The 18,829-nt window shown below is 42.7% G+C and overlaps 1 protein-coding gene across 11 annotated transcripts in view; it reads right to left on the bottom strand.

Moving 5' to 3' along the window:
- CACNB2 (calcium voltage-gated channel auxiliary subunit beta 2) overlaps positions 1–18,829 on the bottom strand; it is a 508,378-nt gene that overhangs the window by 125,614 nt on the left and 363,935 nt on the right. The window contains exon 1 of one of the 11 annotated variants that reach the window (XM_033931301.1): positions 10,511–10,566. The exons of 9 other annotated variants lie outside the window; for them this stretch is intronic. Coding sequence is in view for 1 of the 2 variants with exons in the window: in XM_033931298.1 (XP_033787189.1) it covers positions 6,209–6,271 (63 nt within the window). In the remaining variant the exon portion in view is untranslated. Of the gene's footprint in view, positions 1–6,208; positions 6,301–10,510; positions 10,567–18,829 lie in introns of those variants that run through there. One more of the 11 variants, XM_033931298.1, reaches the window with a different exon arrangement.

Below are 18,829 nucleotides of genomic sequence, written 5' to 3'. Positions count from 1 at the left end.
TGGAGAAAAATTTGTCCCCGTCCTGTCCCGCGAGCTCGTCTTCGTCACTGTCCTGTCCTTGTGAGCTCGGTCCCCGCCCCGTCCCCACAAACCATCTTATCCATCCACACAAGCCTCAAATACTTTTATACTGAACTTATTTTATTAAAGTATAAAAAGAAACAATATTCTGTACAATTGTCATTTTATAAATCAAAATTCTAGTTGCTGAACTAAAGAAAGATGTTGAGCTGTCAGGGCTTTGTTTATAAATGTTTATCAGCACAACCTAATACACTACTTTAACCTAAAGCAAAAAAAAAAAAAAAACAAAGAAAGAAAGAAAATAAATAGAATTTCTTTCCTGCCTTTGTTGTCTGGTTTCTGCTTTCCTCATCTTCTCCTCATTCAATAATAACCTTCCATTGCCTGCCTTCTCTCTCCCTTCCATCTCTCCCTCCACCACTCCCCCTCAATTGGTCTGGAACCCATCTTCTTCCCTCCGCTCCCCCATAGTCTGGCATCTCTCTCTTCCCCATTTCCCTTCAGTGCTTTCCCCTCTCTCTTGCCAATTTCCCTCGTGTCTTCAGCCCACTCTCTCTTGCCAATTTCCCTTCAGTGTCTTCTCCCCATTCTCCACTTCTCTTCCCAATTTTCCTTCAGCATCTTCAACCCACTCTCTCTTCCCCATTTCCCTTCAGCATGTTCCTCTCACCCCCCTCTCTCCACTTCCCTTCAGTGTGTGTAGTCCAACAGCCCCCCCCCCCCCCCCGATCACTGGAGATCCTCCCTCCCTCCCAATTGCCAAAGTCATCTCCGAGTCATTCGAGGGCATCTCTCTCCCTTCCTTCCTTCCTTCTTTCCCCTCACCTTACCGTTGTGATTTGGGGGGGGGGGGGTGTTCGTCTCCCAGTTGCCCGAGCCGGCTTTCATCAAGTTGCATGTGGCTGCCAAAACTTCTCTAACACAACTTCCTGTTTGCGGTTGCATCAGAGGAGAAGTTTCGGCAGCCACACGCAACTTGATGAAAGCCGGCTCGGGCAGCTAGGAGATGAAAACCCCCCACAAAATCGTCACGATAAGGGGAGGGAGGGAGATGCCCAATCAGTGACCGCGCATGTTCCCAACCTTAACTGCGATTAATGGCCTTGTTCCCGTACCCGCGGCAGTGATGACTTTTTTCTCACCGTTTCAGCGGGTTACCCGCGGCTAGTCTTGGATAACAGCCACTGTGTCATTCTCTAATGTAAAGTCACAAGCACACCTTCTTCAGAATAAATTTGTGCATCTGGATTTATAGGCCACTGGAGAAGGTTCTAGGTGTCCATTTGTTACAGCCAAATAAGCATTAGTTGTCTTTAGAAAATTACACCCACCAGCATTTATTTTATGGTGCCTTCAGGTATAATAATTCTTATTATACCCTAAGCAAATGTGTATAACAAACAGAAAGACACTTCATTTTTATAGTTAAAATACTACATGATGTCCTGGCAAGCAGGAGGATGGGGCCTGATCCTTGGTCTTGCTTCACAAATCAGGTGGGATTAATGGATGCTCGCAAGGTTCTGGAAGGAAAATTAATTGTTAAAATTCTACAAGCTGGCCATAACGCAGCATTAAAGAAGCTGCATCCTGCTCTTTCAGTCAAGAGATTATGTCTGTAATTAACATATTGAAGGAAGAAGCTGTAGTAGAAAAGCAGATCAATGGAGATGGGGTGATGGTTCGGAACGTTTAAGAAGTGATGCTTTGCAGAACAGAATACAAGGGGAAAATGTTTTCCATATTTTATTTCCCTCCTTTAAACATGAAAGCATACTCTCTTCTATTTAAAAGGATGTGTGTGGTTGTGGTGGTGGTGGTATTTTTCCCCATCCCCTCAGGAATTCAATTTCTCTGTCCCCACCCCATGAGTTTTGTTGCTGTCCTTGTCCCTTCCCCTTTCCTGCAAGCTCTGCCTTAACCACATAAGCCATGAATACTTATGATTTTAAAGTGTTTGAGGCTTGTGCAGATGAGGACAGAGCTTGCAGGATAGGGCAGGGACAGGAAAAGAACTTGATGGAACGGGACAGGAAAATGAGTTCCTGCGGGGACAGGGAAAAATTTGTCCCCATGTCATTCTCTAGTAGGAGCCCACAACAGTAAACACTACATAGAGAGTATTTCTTACTTCCACCCCAACTTTGCCACATTATGTTTATCTGATAATCTTGAGCATGATTTTTAAAAAGGTTCCATTTTGGGCTACTTCAGTTCCTTGCTTCCCAGTTCTAGTCATCAACAATTTCCCTTTCTGCTCATCTCATCTTCCCTTACACTTCATTCTCAGTGGACACAAAAATAAGCTACAATCATTCACTGCAATTTAATCATCGTGATAAAGCATTAGTACTCTGGATCTTAGCCATTAGTGGCCAGCGCTGCCATTCTTAGTGCACCAAAGAAATGAATTATTTAGGAATGGAGAATCTGCTTAACCTATTGAGACACACAGCCTCTACCAGTTTAAACAGTTTAAACACATTGCCATCTTTTCTGACACTTTCAACTCAGATCCTGCTAAGCAAATTGAAGGAATAGAGCATGGTTTAGCACTATTTATTCAGTTTTCGACACCATTCTCCCAGGGGAGCTCAGAAAGGTTTACATGAATGTATTCAGGTACTCAAATGTTTTTCCCTGTCTGTCCTGGTGGGCTCACAATCTATCTAATGTATCTGGGTGCAATAGGGGGATTAAGTGGCTTGTCCAGGGTCACAAGGAACAGTGTGGGGTGCAAAGGTTGTAGCTTTAAGCACTGTGCCACACTCTTCCCCTTAAAGGTCAGTATCTTAGAACAGGGAAGTCTGAAAAACATTTTAAAGCTTCTGTTTTATATTGTAAACGGTTATTAAAATTACATAACATCACCATCAATGATGGCAAATAAAGATTAAAAAGGGCAGGCTATCTATTTAAATCAAATTCTACTCCGCTCTATTGCCAAGATCTAAGCCAATTACATTTAGTTACATGCATAATAAGATAAAAACTCATGACGGTCAATAAATCAAATCATCCTCCGACTCCTACTCTAGTCTGCTATATCGAGATTCCTCCACATTTATCCTGCTTCCAAGTTTATCTCATCAGAGATTTTTTTCGAGTTTGTTTTTATAATTAATCCACAAGCCTGCTTTTAGGACCTACAAGGACCCCTGAAGACAACAGTGTCGAAACATGGACCGTGTTGGGTGCATATGTTTCCAGTGGCTCCGGCCCTAGACATTTTTATGTGAATTATTTACTTGTTTTAATAAAGCCTTCATCTTGGACATCAAACTCAGCGCAAGTCATTTGCTTTGGTTGGTTTTCTTTTGTGGAGGAATCCGGGTCAACTTTTTTGACTGGTATATGCATACATTTCCTATTCCTTCTGATCACATTTTTTTAAAATAATTTGCTTCTGAAGGTACAATGAAAGGAACCGTTTGCTCAGTGCATTAAATGGTATGCTATTACTACAAATGTATAGTGTGGCATTGCTATACATAAGACTCAGGGGGCAAATCTATAACTGGGCGCTTATATTTAGGAGCCCAGGACACAATATTTATTAATTTATTTAAAATTTTTATATACCGCTTAAAAACTAAACGGTTCACATCATTTTAAACAAACATAATAATTAGGACAAATCAAAATCTTAAAATCAACAAGGAGAACTATCTCTTCTATTCCAAAAGAACTGCTAAGTCATAAGAATGCGGTGCCAAACAATTGGGTTTTTCTTGAATTGAAACCGATCGATACATTGTCACAACTGACCCACCAAAGAATTTCCACATCTTGACACCAGCTATGCAGAATGTCATTGTTCTGGTATCTGCATAATATCCTTGCTTCCTTGAGGTTAATAGGTTTTTATTTTCAGATCGTAAAGATTTGCTTGATTTATGGTTCGCAATGAGTTGTTAAAAATGTGTTTGATGATAAACAGTTTGATGGATTACAGAAATAACCTTGTGTTGTACTCAAAATAGAACTGGTAACCAGTGTAATTTCTTCAAAATTATTGTGTGTCATCCCATCGACACTCAAAATGAGACTGTCCTCTACCTTTTGTATCAATTGTAATGATCTTCCTCTCGTCTTGGAAATTCCAAGGTAGAGGGCATTTTGATAGTCCAACCTTGACAAAATCATCCTTTATACAACAATTCTAAAATCATAGGTCAAGATCAATAACTTAAGGTGATGAAGCATATGAAGTTGACCAAAACATGCCTTTACAGTCTTGACCATTTGTAATTTCATGGTTACACTTGGGCTTTTTAACAGGTAATGTCATGCCTAACACACATAAGGAATCCGGCCACGTCTCTTCCCTACTTCATCCTACAATCACCACCTCTGTTTTTCCTAAATTTAAACACAGACCATAACCACTCATCCATTTTTTCTTTCTTTGACATATAACCCACTTATAGAGTGTTGCAGATCTGTCCCCCCCGCTTGTGTACTGGAAAGAAAAATAAAACATCGTCGGCATATTGGCAATACGAGACTTGCAATTGTTCAAACACTTCTAACGACGCCATGCATATATTGAACAGTAATGCTGATAATGCAGATCCCTGAGGTACACCTCTCCCAACCGGAGCCTCCTCTGATGCCGTACAACCATCACACACTCTAAGGGACAAATTCGTTTAAATGGTGTCCTATCGCTGTCTAACCAGCCAATCGGGACCCCTAACTGCCCTTAGTCAATATTCTACAAACTGAGCATGTAATATCCATTAGTGCATAATTAGAAAGAGGGAGGGGCACGGGAACGTCAGGGGCACGCCAAGCACTAATGTTTGCACATTTTAGAATACTATCAGTTAAGTGCCCGTCAGCAGTTTAGGTATAAACCTATACACCAGCCACTGAGCAGGGTCATGCCCCTCCCAAGGGAATATGCCCCCTTTGTGGTTGAATGCTGATATACGACAGGAGCTGTCCTATAAATTGGGTATTTCCATGTCAGTCAGCTGTTTCAGTCCTGGTTCAATGCATTGAAGTTGTTAGAATGTAGTTCCATGCCTAAAGTTGGACATGGAATTAGTGTCAGATATATTAAAACTGCACTGGCTCCCTGTTGAAGCTAGGATTCAGTTCAAGTTTTTCTGTATGGTGTTTAAAGTACATCAAGGGGAGGTACCATCTTATATGCCCCCATTGCTGTGTTATTCAGATACTACATTACATGGTCTGATTTCTGGAGGTAAGAGGGTTAATAATATAGCAAAATGCTCACTTCCACTCTAGCCTATATCAAGCTGCCAAACTTCGGAGAACTTTGTCAGACCAGATTAGTTCAACGAGTGATTATAAGAGCTTTAGAAAGGCTTTGAAAACTCATTTGTTTTAGGAATTTGTTTTAAAAAGTTGTAATTTAAAAAAATGTTTTTATAGTATTGATTATTGTCTTTGTTAACCGCTTTGAACTTGTTTTGAGGTATTTGTGGTATAGAAATAAAAATTGTGTTGTACTGCATTTATAGAATTTGCCAGTTAGTGTAAAACATTAAGAAATAGCAGAAACAGTGCAGCAAACTCTGCTATTGGTTTCTACTGCAGGATACTACAATGATGAATGGTAATGCATACACATACTTTGACCCCCATCCTTCTGTTTCAATATCCTTCTCTGTTTGATTTACTTTATAAATTGTATTTAATCCATTTTATTTTTTCCTTGTGTTTGGCTGGTATATAGTTGTGTAAAATCAATTGTCCGAGTAATGTGTTATTCTTATTTTGTTATCCCAATTTTAATAGTTTTTGTAAATTGCATTGAAGTAAGATTTTGCGATCAAATCAAAATTTTATTAAACTTGAAACTTAAGAAAGGTACCTGCACAAAGTTTTGGGTGCTTAATTTTTAATATTATATGTGAACCTCCCTTCCCCACCCAGGAATGTCTCCCATACTCCATGGATAAAAGTATGTGTATACTTTCTGCCCCATGGGATAGGACAGGCAATAATCCACCATTTTTGTGGGTATAACAGCATTTAAGTCCCCCGATAATGCTTACATTAATGTCACCAAGATTAGCAAAAAAACAGGTTGCATGTAGGAAATGGTAAAGATGAGAGGAGGATTGCTCAGCATGGAAGACTACAAGATGTGCAATGAATTGACGTTAATTATACCTGTAATCATCAGCAATATCTAAAAAGCCCACCTTACCTTCCTCATCTTCCTGCCCTGGTAAACTGCTCCCTCACCTAGGTTGCAGACAGTTTTCTTCATCAGCAAAATAAAGCCAGGAGACTTCCTCAACAGCTTTGTGATGTTTTAATAATGGAACACGTAGACAAAGGAGAACAGAGGAAAGTGATCTGTGACTGCCATTCATTACTTAACATAGTGAACAAGTGTGCGATTATGTCACATGCCTCGGATAGGAGGTGGCAATTCAATACTATGGCACAGGTGGTTCTGAAATAACAATATAGCTTGTTCCTTATGCTAAACTGATATAGAGTGAAAAATTAAACAAACTATTTTCCTGCCACAGCAATGGAGGACAGTTGCTGTGCCCATAGGCATCAAAACGGGGGAGGCCACAGGAGCCATGGCCTCCCCCAAAATTGCTGGTAGTAATAGGGCTGACAGGGATCCTGTGGGCAGAGAAACCACTGAGGCAGTGGTCTCAGCACTCTCAAGGAAGCGGCATCATGTTGACGGCCAGCATACCTGCTGGTCGGCTCTCTCTGCCAAGTCCCTTTCACGACATCTACTCTGCCCCCCCACGCATCTACCTGAATTTCTTGTAACACTTACCTGGCGGTGGAACAGATTCACAGCATTGTTTTGCTGCCGTCTTCTCTCAACTGTGGATCACCCTAGCGGAAACAGGAAGTGGTCAGAAAGGGTGGAACGCAGTGGAGAAAAGTCGGCAGCAGAGTGATGCTGTGAATCAGTTCCACCGCCTGGCAAGTGTTACGAGAAATTCAGAGTAGACACACTGGGGGGGGGGAGAACTAGATGTCGGGGAAAGTAGAGAGAGCCGACTAGAAGGTACGCTGACTGGAAGCAAGATGTCATTTACACTGGAGTGCTACCTAGAAATAAGGCCCCTCCTGAGAAATTTCAGGGAGGGGTAGAAGTTAGAGAGGGAGTGATATAGGTTTTTGGGAAGGGAGAGTTGTTAAACTCGAGGGAAGGAAGGAGAGATATGAGACTCAAGAATGGGGTAAGGGAGGGAAGGAAGGAGGGAGGGAGGGAAAGATGCCAGATTTGTGAGGGATAGGGAGTGATGGACTTGGAGACGGCAGAGGGGGTAAAAGGAGGACTATGAGAGATGGATTTGGAGGAGGACAGAGGGAGCAAGAGAGAGGAGTATGGATATAGGGGGAAGGCTGAGGGGTCAAGGAGAGATGGTAGGAGGTGAAAGGAAGAGAGGGAGAGATGAAGGTAGAGGGGAAAATGGGGAGATGGATTTGGTGGAGAGAGCAAAATAGGGAAAGGGAAAGATTCAGGGAAGGGTTTCAGAGAGGGGAGGGAGAGATGGACACTCAGGAAGAGTAGAGGAGGGAGAGGAGAGATGGACAGGGAAAGGCAGAGGGGGATATGTACTGGGGGAGTGGAAGGGGAGTGGGAGGAGAGATGTTGCACTTGTGTGAGGGAAAGAAATAAAGAGAGGAAGAAATGAGGGTGGAGTAAGCCATAAGGAGAGGAGATGCTAAAAATTGTGGATCCATGTGGGCAAGCTGTCAAGGAGATGAGTGAGCAGAATAATGAGTTTACGAGGGTAGAAATGTGGTAATGGGAAGCAGATAAAAGGGAATAAGAGGATGAGAATGTGAAAGCCAGGTGATGAGATAAGGAGATAGAAAATTGATTAGATGAAAAATGAAAAGGTATAAAGTAATCTTCCCTCTAAGCTGCATGGCCTTGCACCTTTTGGTAGCAGGCCGTGCAGCCAGCACAACCAGGACCTCTGGCCAAAGTTTGCTGCTGCTGCATGTGGCTTTGTGAAGAAAGAAGTGCAGCTGGAAAGAAAGAAGGAGGAGGCCTACTTGGATGTCTTAGAGTCACCAGAATACAGGTACACACCCTTGGGAGGGGGTGCGAACTTAAGACACAGAAGGAAGAGAGGGGGCATAAACTTGGGACAAAGGCTGGAAGGGAGGGGGCATGAACCTGGGACACAGAAGGGAGAGAGGAAGCACATTGGGACACAGAAGGGAAGGGGCATGAACTTGGGACATAGAACGGAAGGATGGAAGGAGGGAGAGAAAGAGATGCTGAGGGTGGGGAAGGAATAGAAAGGGAGAATTGTTGAGAATGGGCATAAGTGAGAGGGAAAGAGATAGTGCACATGGGGAAAGGAAGAAAGAGGAGAATTGTTGGACATAGGCAGCAAATTGTTGGACATGGTGGTGGGAGTGGTAGAGAGAGATGAGAAGGAGAAATGTTGGATGTGGTTGTGGAGAGGGAACAGTGGAACAGACTGAAAGATGCAATGTTAGACATGGCGGTGGAGGGAATGGAGAAAGAGATGTGGCATGGTGCTGGAGAGGGGCGATAGAAGTAAAAATGTTGGGCAGGGAGCTGGCGGGCAGAGGCGAAAAGATGCACCCAATCCAGGGGATAGGAGATGGAGAATGTTGGATGTGGCAGTAGAAGGAATTGGAGAGATGCACCTTGGATCCCTCTATCTCTCTTTCTTCACACCTTTTGCAGCAAGGGAGGGAATGAGAGAAAGAGATGGTGGACAGTGAGAAAGAGGGAGACAATGCACATGGGGGTAGAGGAGAGAGGAAGAAATGCTGTACAAGGGTGGGGAGGGGAAAAAGAGTGTGCTTTGTGTAGTTTAATTTTGTGGTTACCATTATGTGTTGTTAATAAGATTATATTGTATCTATATGAAAAATGTAATAGAAGAATAGCATTTACAATTAGGGACTATTATTATGAGGGCGGGGTGTGGGGTGGAGCTCGGGCATTCTGGGGCAGGGTCTAGGGTGGAACTTTTGGGCCCTCCCAAACAAAAAGCATTCCGCTGCCTATGGCTGTACCTTTTGCTAAAGCTTGTAATTATGCCATTGATGCCTTGTGACAGATTATGCAAAATCAGATGTAACTTAGATCACAAACTTTTTCAGAAATTACATTATAGGAGGGAGAGAAAAGTTTCATCCTAATGCTGATTGTTTAAGCATTAGTGAGACTTGCCTTTGCCTGATGGGTTATAATAGAAAGAAGGGAAAGGCTGAGGGTGACGTGATAAGATCATTGAGGTATTTGAATATGGATTTATCTCTAGCCTTTTCTACCCATCTGGTAAGAGTGAGCAGGGGTGGTGCTCAAGGCCTTGAACAGAAGTCGGAGCTCGTCAGGGCTTTCCAAACCCGGACAAACTGTCGATTTTTGGAAAGTCCATCCAGGCACCTGAATAGTCCTCTAAAAAGAGGCCATGTCCGGGTTTTCCTGGGCATCTGGTAACCCTAGTAATAATACCTATTGTAAGCCATTCCAGCAGAACAGACTTTTTTTTTTTTTTTAGTTTGGTTTGTCTATTAAATTAATATATTACATTTGACTCAGAACGCTAGAGGGGTCTGTTTACTAAAGTATGCAAAGTTTTTGTAGCCCATACAGTATACGCAGTTGCCAAGCTGCCCTGCATTTTGCACACAGAGCAGATACTTATCACACAGGCTCTGAATAACACTTCATTACCCCAGGTACAAAATAAGTACCTGTCTAAATATGTAAACCACTTTGATTGTAACCACACAGAAAAAGCAGTATATCAAGTCCAATACCTTTTACCTGCATTAGCAGATAGTGCCATTGTATTCATGCTATCTGCCAAAGCATGTAGCATAGTACCTTTGTTTAAAAAAAAAAAAATAACACCGAAACTGCCATGATGACACATCCTCCTGACTTTTCCCAAATTGCGAGAATTCATGGAAGTCAATCAGAAAGCTGTTCAGTGCTGAAGCACGCTCCTGCTCGGTGCCGCTCAGCGGCTGAAGAAAGCAGGACTCGCGGCAGCCACCGATGACTGGGTTAGCAGCGGGGCAGAAGCACAGAAAGCAGAGGAAGTACGACAGACAGGCCAGGGAGGAAGGACAGGGTGCAGAGTCTGACAGGAGGGGAAGGAGGGGGGCTGGGTGCAGAGCCTGGGGAAGGGAGGGAAGGGGGCTGGGTTCAGAGCCTGACAGGGGAGGGATGGAGAGGGAGGCTGGGTTCAGTGCCTGACAGGAGAGGGGTTGGGGGGGGGGGGGGCTAGGTGCAGAGCCTGGAAGGGCAGGGCACTTGAATATTAAGCCATCTGACTTATATTCGAGTTAACCATTTTTTTTCCCTCCTTTGGGTGGGAATGGGGGTCTCGACTTATATTTGGATCAACTTATATTCTGAGTATATACAATATTTCCTTCTTTCCCCCCTAGTGGGACCCTGCTGCACGACCCTCTTTCTTTGGCTTTCAATCTCTTGACTCCCAACTCCCAACCTCTCCCACACACCTACCTCCTTCCCGGTGTTTGAAATTTTAAAATCTTCAGGCAGCGTCGACGAGATCAGCGGTCTTGCCGTCGGCCTGCCCCGGAAGTCTTCTTTCAGCAGCAGTATATTTCTGCCCTACTGTTGATGAAACAATTCAGATGAATGAAGAATATGTGCTTCAAAAAGTTAAAGACTTATCTAAGCAGTAGTTGCCACTAAGGTTGTCATGCTGGGATAGGCTAGACACTATAAAAATGATGATTGTTCCCAAATAAACTACACTTCTCCCTCCGTATTCTCTGTGATAGGAGATTAACAGAACCACAAATACAGAAAAAACCGCAAATAACTTTTACCTATATTATTCGCTGTTTTCTATTAAAAACCATTGTGAATTTGGGTGAAACCGCCAATTAACATGGTGGGAGACCTGGCCTCTGTTCCTGAAGGAGAGGCAAAACACGGTGAAGAAAGTGCTGGGAATCGGCGATTTTCTCTGTAAATGCTTGGAATCAGCGATTTATCTATGCAAGCTGATGTAATTGGGAGGGGAGGAGCCAGCCAGCTAAAAACCGTTAATAATTGAAACCGTGAATGCTGAAACTGCGAATACGGAGGGAGAAGTGTATATCTTAAGTATGCTATCGATATATTTTTCATTACAAACTTCTATCGGAAGGTGGAAAGCTTACTTGCAACATTTCTTTGGAACAATAAGCCTCCACGTATTGCTCTTAAAAAACTTAAGCTAAGAAAGAGGCTGGAAGAGTCAATTTTCCTAGTTTTTGGGAATATCATACCGTTTAATTGTTAAACTTGTTTCTAGATGTTTTCTCATTGTTAATTCTCCATCTGATCATCCCAAATGGATCCAAGCTATTGTTCACATTGGAGCAATTATATCAATTTTTTACTTTTATTCAACAACAAAGTACCGGATGTAAGATAGATTACTTTGTAGTGCCTCTCTTGCAGTCAAATGCAATAGGTTCCGCACTTCCTGTGGTGTGGTCCAATACCACATAATGTCTATTTGGAATAATGTCAGGTTCAAAACTGAAGATAAAGTCATCAGCTGGAACTTGTGGCAATTAAAATCTGACAATTAAATTCTGACAATGAATGGATGATTTTTTCCAAAATTCAGGATAAATATCACGTACCATACAATCAATTCTTTTAAACGAATACAACTCCAACTTTGTTTAAGGTCCTTTGTCAAAGCCTCACAGCTCACTAGTAAAACACCAAGCTTATTGGATTCATTAATAAAATCTATTTTATGAAAGGAGCGACAGCCTGGTACAAAGAGTTATGTGACAACAAATTTGGTAGATCTGTTGGCACTGAGTCTATGTGGACCTATGAACTCAAGATGGAAATATCCAATACACAATGGGAGCAAGTTTGGCTATCTGTACATAAAACTCTGAAATCTTCCACCATTATTCAATCTATATATTTCACTCTACATAAAGTAGTATGGACTCCTTACAAACTGAGCAAAATGAGATCTAATGAGTCAGATAAATGCTGGTCTTGCAATAAGGAGATGAGTACCCTGGTTCACTTATTTTATCAATGTGATTTATTAACAAATATATTGGCAAAAGTTTTGGGTTTTCATTTGCTCTTTTATATTCATGAGCCATTGACCATAAATAACATCATGGTAGGATAGTCATTCCATCAAAGCGTCAATTACAGACGAACAGTCCTAATTATTATGAATTCTATATAACCTTAGCTATTAAAATAACTTTTCACTCACTGGAAGGACTCTTCAAATATTGAATACATGGAATGGTGGAACCTAGTAAGTCTAATTGTGAAATATGAAAGAGTGTTTGTGGAAAAAAGGGTTGCTTGCATATTTTTTTAAAAAATTTGGTATCCTCTCATAAAATATAGCGACATATCACATTTAAAATGAATATTATTATTATTTTTCTAAATGGTAATGTACATCCATGCAGTTAGTTTCTTGTGTTAATACAGGTTGGCTTTAGAGCCAACACTACTAAGCATATTTTTTTTTATATTGTAAATGATATTGTTTTAAGAATTGCTATTGTATCTATTTTGTTTATCATTTGTTGTTATTTGAAAATTCTAATAAAATTTATTGAACCTAAAAAAATAAAAATAAAAAAACAAACACCAGGGACAGAGTAGGTGTGTGGGAGGAGTTTGGGAGCAAGAGTTGATAAGCTGAAGAAAGAGGTCGCTGTGGCAGAGTTCCACTAGGAGGGAAAGGAAGGAATAACCTTATACACACCACAGGCTGGGGCTGAGGTTATGGAGTTAGGAAGGCAGGGAGGACAGATGCTCAAGGGGATTGGGAAAGACAGATACTGCATGTATTAAGAGAGGGTTGGGAAGGACAAATGCACAGGCTGGGTGGAGGGGGGGTAGGAAAGGAGGAAAGAGAGATGCTGCACAGGTAGGGTAGTGGGAAGGGAGAGAAGAAATGCTGCCGGTGAAGGGAGGGAAAAGGAATGGAGAATTGTTGGACACTGGTGTGTGGCATGAGAGGGAAAGTAATGACTGTATCATGGGGAAAGGAAGAAAGAGGGAGAATTGCTGAACTGATAGTGGTAGAGAGAAGGGAAGGGAGAAATGTTTAACTAGGAGGGAAAGATGTCAGACCACTGGAATGGGAAGGAGAGAGAGAGATGCCAGACCACAGAATGGAGGCAAGCAGGGGAGAGAGAGATGCCAGACTGCAGAAAGGAGAGAAGAGAGATGTTAGACCTCAGGAAGGAGAGAGACCATGGGAGAGGAGAGAGATTCCAGGCTATGGGAAAGAGAGGAGAAAGATGCCAGACCATATGAGGGGGGAAATGGGAAGACAGAGATGTCTGACCATGGGAGTGGGAGGAGATGGATGCACAGCAATGGATTGTGGCAGGGAAGAGATAAGAAGTAATTCTTCTTATGGATAGATGGGAGGAGAGGAGAAGAAAAAGGGAGGAGATGGTACACATGGATAGATTGGAAGGAAGGCATGGAATGTTAAAAGTTAATGTAAAGAGTGGTTGGGCATTCCTTTGATTTACTTTGTATCTTTGATTTACTCTGTATCTTTCTAGCCTCTACACCTATTTTTTACCTGACTCTGATTTGGCAGCCACACGCCTTGATACGTTCTTTAGTGTCTACGTTCAATGTCCACACGTCACTCTACATCATGAGTGTACAGTGAGTCTCCTCCCAAGTTGTTTGAAAACGGACCGTCAGACAGGGTCCTCCTGTCAGTTGGAATCTTCAGAGCTATTATTGGACTATTATTATTTATTATTGACTATTATTATTATTATTGTACTATTATTATTGAGCTACTTATTGGAGGAGTGTGTGGTGCTGTGGTTGGATCTACAGCCTCAGCACCCTGGGTTTGTAGGTTCAAAACCTTGCGCTGTTCCTTGTGACCCTGGGCAAGTCACTTAATCCTCCATATGCCCCCCCCAGGTACGTCTTAGATAGATTGTGAGCCCCACCGGGACAGATAGGGAAAAATGCTTGAGTACCTGATTTGTAAAAACCGCTTAGATAACCCTTGATAGGCGGTATATAAAATCCTAATAATAATATTAATAATTGACATTTAGCAGCGGTATGTACTACTATTTATGTGTTTTCTTTTTTCCATGGTTGGCCTGATGAGAACTATAATTTTGCATGTATAATGTGTAGTATGTATTCTTACCCACACTTAAATGAAATATTCTTTGTTCACAGACGTGACTGCACATCACGAAGTTAATAGATTTGTTACCATTCACTGCATTAAGCACTTGAAAGTCCCACATCGGGTCTCCTGAAGCAGACTTCGAAATGGGGCACATTGGGACCCTCTCAAACCACATTCAAATAGATAAATGAATAGTTTACATTACATTACATTAGGGATTTCTATTCCGCCATACCTCTGCGGTTCAAGGCGGATTACAAAAGGTTAATTAAAAAAGTAGAGTTACAATGATTAGCTAGAGAGGTAAGTTGTAGATCTTATAAACATTTAACGTGTTGTTGTGGGTGAGGTGGTTTGTAAAAGAATTAATATGGTGGTCACAGTGGAGGTTCTTTTTGTTATTATTAGTGCGGTAATGGGTAGATCTAATGTCAGTTTTAGAGTTACTAGGAGGTCGTGATGTTATTGCTGCTTCAGGAATTTCTTGAAAAGTATGGTTTTTATTTCTTTTCTGAACGTCCTATAGTCTGGGGTGGTCATCAGAAGGTTGGAGATCATCATGCTTTGAAATATTAAGAGAAGATAGAACTCAGTATTTTGGAACGACTAAAGAATTACAAGATTATAAACCTCTCTTCACCTAGTCTCAGAGAGGTTACAATGGACTGGAAGGTGAACTCCTTTTGCAGGGTGGCTTTTTAGCCTTCCCTTTGGTGTTTCATATCTCTGAGCGCTTTATATACATAACTGATCACTCTCCATAGAAGTCAGTTCGTCTTTTGTATATTCTAAACTACTTTCTGACTTCCCATTTTTGATATTCATAGTTCCTGATTTTTCTAAGGAAACAAAGATGGATGTATGGCAGAAAGCGAAGGAGAGAAAAAACAGCAAATGGATAAGGTGGCCCCTGATACAGTTAAACAGCACAGACAGAAGGAAATGCAGCCAGAGACTTGGAAAGATGGTTTGAAAACCAAAATCACCGGGCAACAAAGGTATGTGAAATTATTTTATTTTCAGTTTAGTGATTGAATTGTGTCAGTTTTGAGAAATTACACTTGCTGTCTATATTTTGCACTGTTCAGGAAGAAATTACATTACGTTAGTGATTTCTATTCCGCCATTACCTTGTGGTTCAAGGCAGATTACATATGAATTTTAGGACATTAGAAGTGCATAAGGCGTAGTTTGTACATTTTTTAAGGTTGCTATAGGATTAGAGAGTGTTGAGTGTTGCAGGTGATGTTTGGGACAGTTCTGACTGTGTTAGTTTATGTGTTTTTTTTAATAGAAGGGTTTTTATTTCTTTTTTGAAGGTTTTGTGTCTTTGGTCAAGGTCAACAGATTGTAGAGTTGGTGGTCCAGTGTTGCGTTCAAGTGGCTAGGAGGTTGTCGTATAGCTTTTTTCGTTTAATGTTTTTGGTTGGAGGGTGGGTGAATGGTGTCGTGGGTTCTCTTGTGTCTGTTTGAGGTGGATTGAATTAGTCGATTGTTCCAATAGGCTGGGCCTGTCTCCATTCTATGGCCTTTAAATAGTAGGCAGTAGAATTTGAAGAGTACTCTCGCTTGTATTGGGAGCCAGTGTGAGTCATGGTATGCCTCTGTGATATGGTTGAATTTCCTCAGAGAGTAGCTAAGTCTTAGGGCTGTGTTTTGTATTGTTTTAGTTATTTTATCATGGTTGCTAGGCAAGGGAGATTATTAGTATGTTGCTAGTAGTCTATTAGACCTAGGATTAGGGAATTGTACCACGAGTTGGAATTGTTTTCTGTCGAAGAATTTTCAAACTTGCCTTAGGTTTCTCATGACTGTAAATTATTTTTTTTTTATTGTTTTGTTGATTTGTGGCTGCATTGTACAGCCTCTGTCTATCAGCACTCCTCATGGAGTTGTAAAGTGGGTTGAATGGGGTATGTTATAGAGTTTATGACTAGGTTTGTTACGGTTGGGGTTTTGTTATTTTCGAGTAGGATGAAGTTTGTTTTGTCAGGATTTAATTTTAGTTTTAATTTGTGGTCTTTCATTCATGCTGCTACTGTTTCAAGTGTACTTTGTATTGTGTCTGCCATGGAGGGTGCTGGTTCGATCGAAAGGAAGGAGAATGGTGTATGTCGTCTGCATAGCTGTAGGAGGTTAGACCTTGTTTGTCTAGGTAGGAGCCGAGGGAGGCAATATATAGGTTCGAAGAGTGTGGGCGAAAGAGGTGATCCTTGAGGCTATCCGCAGGGGTTGGACCATGGCTCAGATTTTTCTTTGTTTGTTTTTAACTCCGTAAGTTCTGGATTGTAGGAATCCTTTAAACCATGATAGTACCTTACCACTGATTCCTATTGAGTCTAGTATTTGTAGAAAATGTCATGGTCTACCAGGTCAAAGGCTGTGGAGAGATCTAGTTGGTTAATCAGCATTTTTTTTTTTTTTTTGCATTTTATTTCTATTTCTCTGGGGGTTGTACTGCCATATAGAGTCTTGCATCTTAGGGTTTTGTTTGTATATACTAGTAACTTTTAGTTTGTGGTCCCTGTATTTGCATAGGGGTTATCTGTGTTCTGCATGTGTGACCAAGGTCAGGTGTTCTGGCAGGAATGAATGTTGAGAAACATACAGTGTGCTTTGCGTAGTTTTATATTTTGTGGTTAACCATTATGTATCTAATATAATAAAATGGTAGGCCGCGCATGAGCACTAAAAAAAACCTGTTCCCTGATCCGTCGCGAAAACACGAGTGCGCATGCGCGCGTTTTACGTCATCATCTACTCTCCACCTCGCGCCATCAATCACTGTCATCACCTGCTCTCCACCTTGCGCCAACGATCACTGTTCCTCCTTGCACCATGCCACGCAGGCATGTCCACAACACCGGCCTCGAGCTCCTGGGGGCCGGCGGCGCGAGCCGCCCGGTGGTGCAGTGTTGAGGTCCCGCCTCCACCCTACACAGCGCCACCAGACCCGGCCCTACACTGAGATCCGCGATTGGGTTGCCATGGAAACCCCGCCGCAGCCTCGCAGCTAGGTAGGGGGACAACAATCTCGCTTATGTTCAAGCCGCCGCCACGACTCCTCTCTCGAACCGCACCAGGATCGATGAGAGGAGCTGCGGCGGGTGGCTTGAGCATAAGCGCCATTGTTGTCACCCCTACCCTAGCCGCGAGGCTGCGGCGGCCTTCCTCACCCGGCCCCACCGCTCCTTCCTATTCAGTTCAGCTCCGCCTATGCTAAAAGGAGCTGCTTTGAAATTGGAGCCCTGCCGCCACCGTAACACGTTCCCTCTGCCGCGGGTCCCATATGTCATGAGAAGGGGCGGGACCAAGGCAGAGGGGAACGTGCTACAGCAGTGGCAGGCCTCGATTTCGACGCGGCTCCTTTTAACATTGGTGGAGCTGCACTGCACCTGATGGAGGGAGGGAAGGAAAGGTGGTTGTGCGCTGTTGAGCCCCTCTTTGCCCTCAGACCCTCTCCTAACTGCTCCCTCCTGTCTCAGACCACTGGGGGGAGGTGCCTGTCTTCAGCTGCCGGGATGGAGGGAGGGAAGAAGAAAGAAGGGGCTCTGGCAAGCGAGTTATCAAAAGCCAGCCATAGCCTGGGACCCCTACATGATATGAATAATGACCAGACAACAAAAGGTAAGAAAAATAATTTTATTTTCTGTTTTGTGATTACTAATATGTCAGATTTGAATGTGTCTTGAGGGAGGCTGCCGCCACGGCTTTGGACAGAGGGGTACCATTTTCGTGGGAGCCGGCCCTTCGGAGAAGGCTTGGGACGCGGGGGACGGATGTGGGAGGGGCTTGCCACTGCGATAGGGCTTTTGGTGGGGGAAGCCAGCCAGACCGCAAGTGTGGGGTACGTTTGTAAGCGAGGATTGGTCAAGGAGCCGCCGCTGCTGAGGCTTTGAAATTTGCTCTCCACCGTCACTCCCTCCCGCCCCAGCTCTGCCTCTGCCCCTGCCCAAGTTCAAAAGCAGGAGACATCTAGCACACCCGTTAATCTAACGGGCTTAAACACTAGTTGTTAATAAGATTATACTGTGTATATATATATATATATATATATTTTTTTTTTTTTATTCAATTTTTTTATACCGTTCTCCCAGGGAAGCTCAGAACGGTTTACATGCATTTATTTCAGGTACTCAAGCAGTTTTACTTCTCTGTCCTGGCGGGCTCACAATCTATCTAACGTACCTGGGGCAATGGGGGGATTAAGTGACTTGCCTAGGATCACAAGGAGCAGCGGGGGTTTGAACTCACAACCTCAGGGTGCTGAGGCTGTAGCTTTAACCACTAAGCCACATTCTCTTATGGGGGCGGGGCCCTGGGGCGGAGCTTGCGATCCCCCCCCTTAACAAAAGTGTTCCACTGACTATAACCTGTGTGATGTTTCTTTTAAATTTAAGTTTCATTGACACTTCATAGATTTTGATTTGTTCATCATTCAGATAGCACACAGGGCCTGTTTTACAAAACTGCGCTAGCAGCTGCAGCATGGTAATGGCCCCGAAGCCCATAGAAATTTAAAGGGCTTCGGGGCTGTTGCCGCGCGGCAGCCACTAGTGTGGCTTTGTAAAACAGGCCCACAATTTTTATGTAACGATTCATTTTGATGCTTTCACTTTTTTCTGATTAGTCTCTTGAGATGAGATTAT

The sequence above is a fragment of the Geotrypetes seraphini genome, chromosome 2 (assembly GCF_902459505.1).
Source record: "Geotrypetes seraphini chromosome 2, aGeoSer1.1, whole genome shotgun sequence".
Lineage (NCBI taxonomy): Eukaryota > Metazoa > Chordata > Amphibia > Gymnophiona > Dermophiidae > Geotrypetes > Geotrypetes seraphini.
The sequence above is the reverse complement of the archived record's forward strand: the minus strand, read 5'-3'. Positions and strand labels throughout refer to the sequence as shown.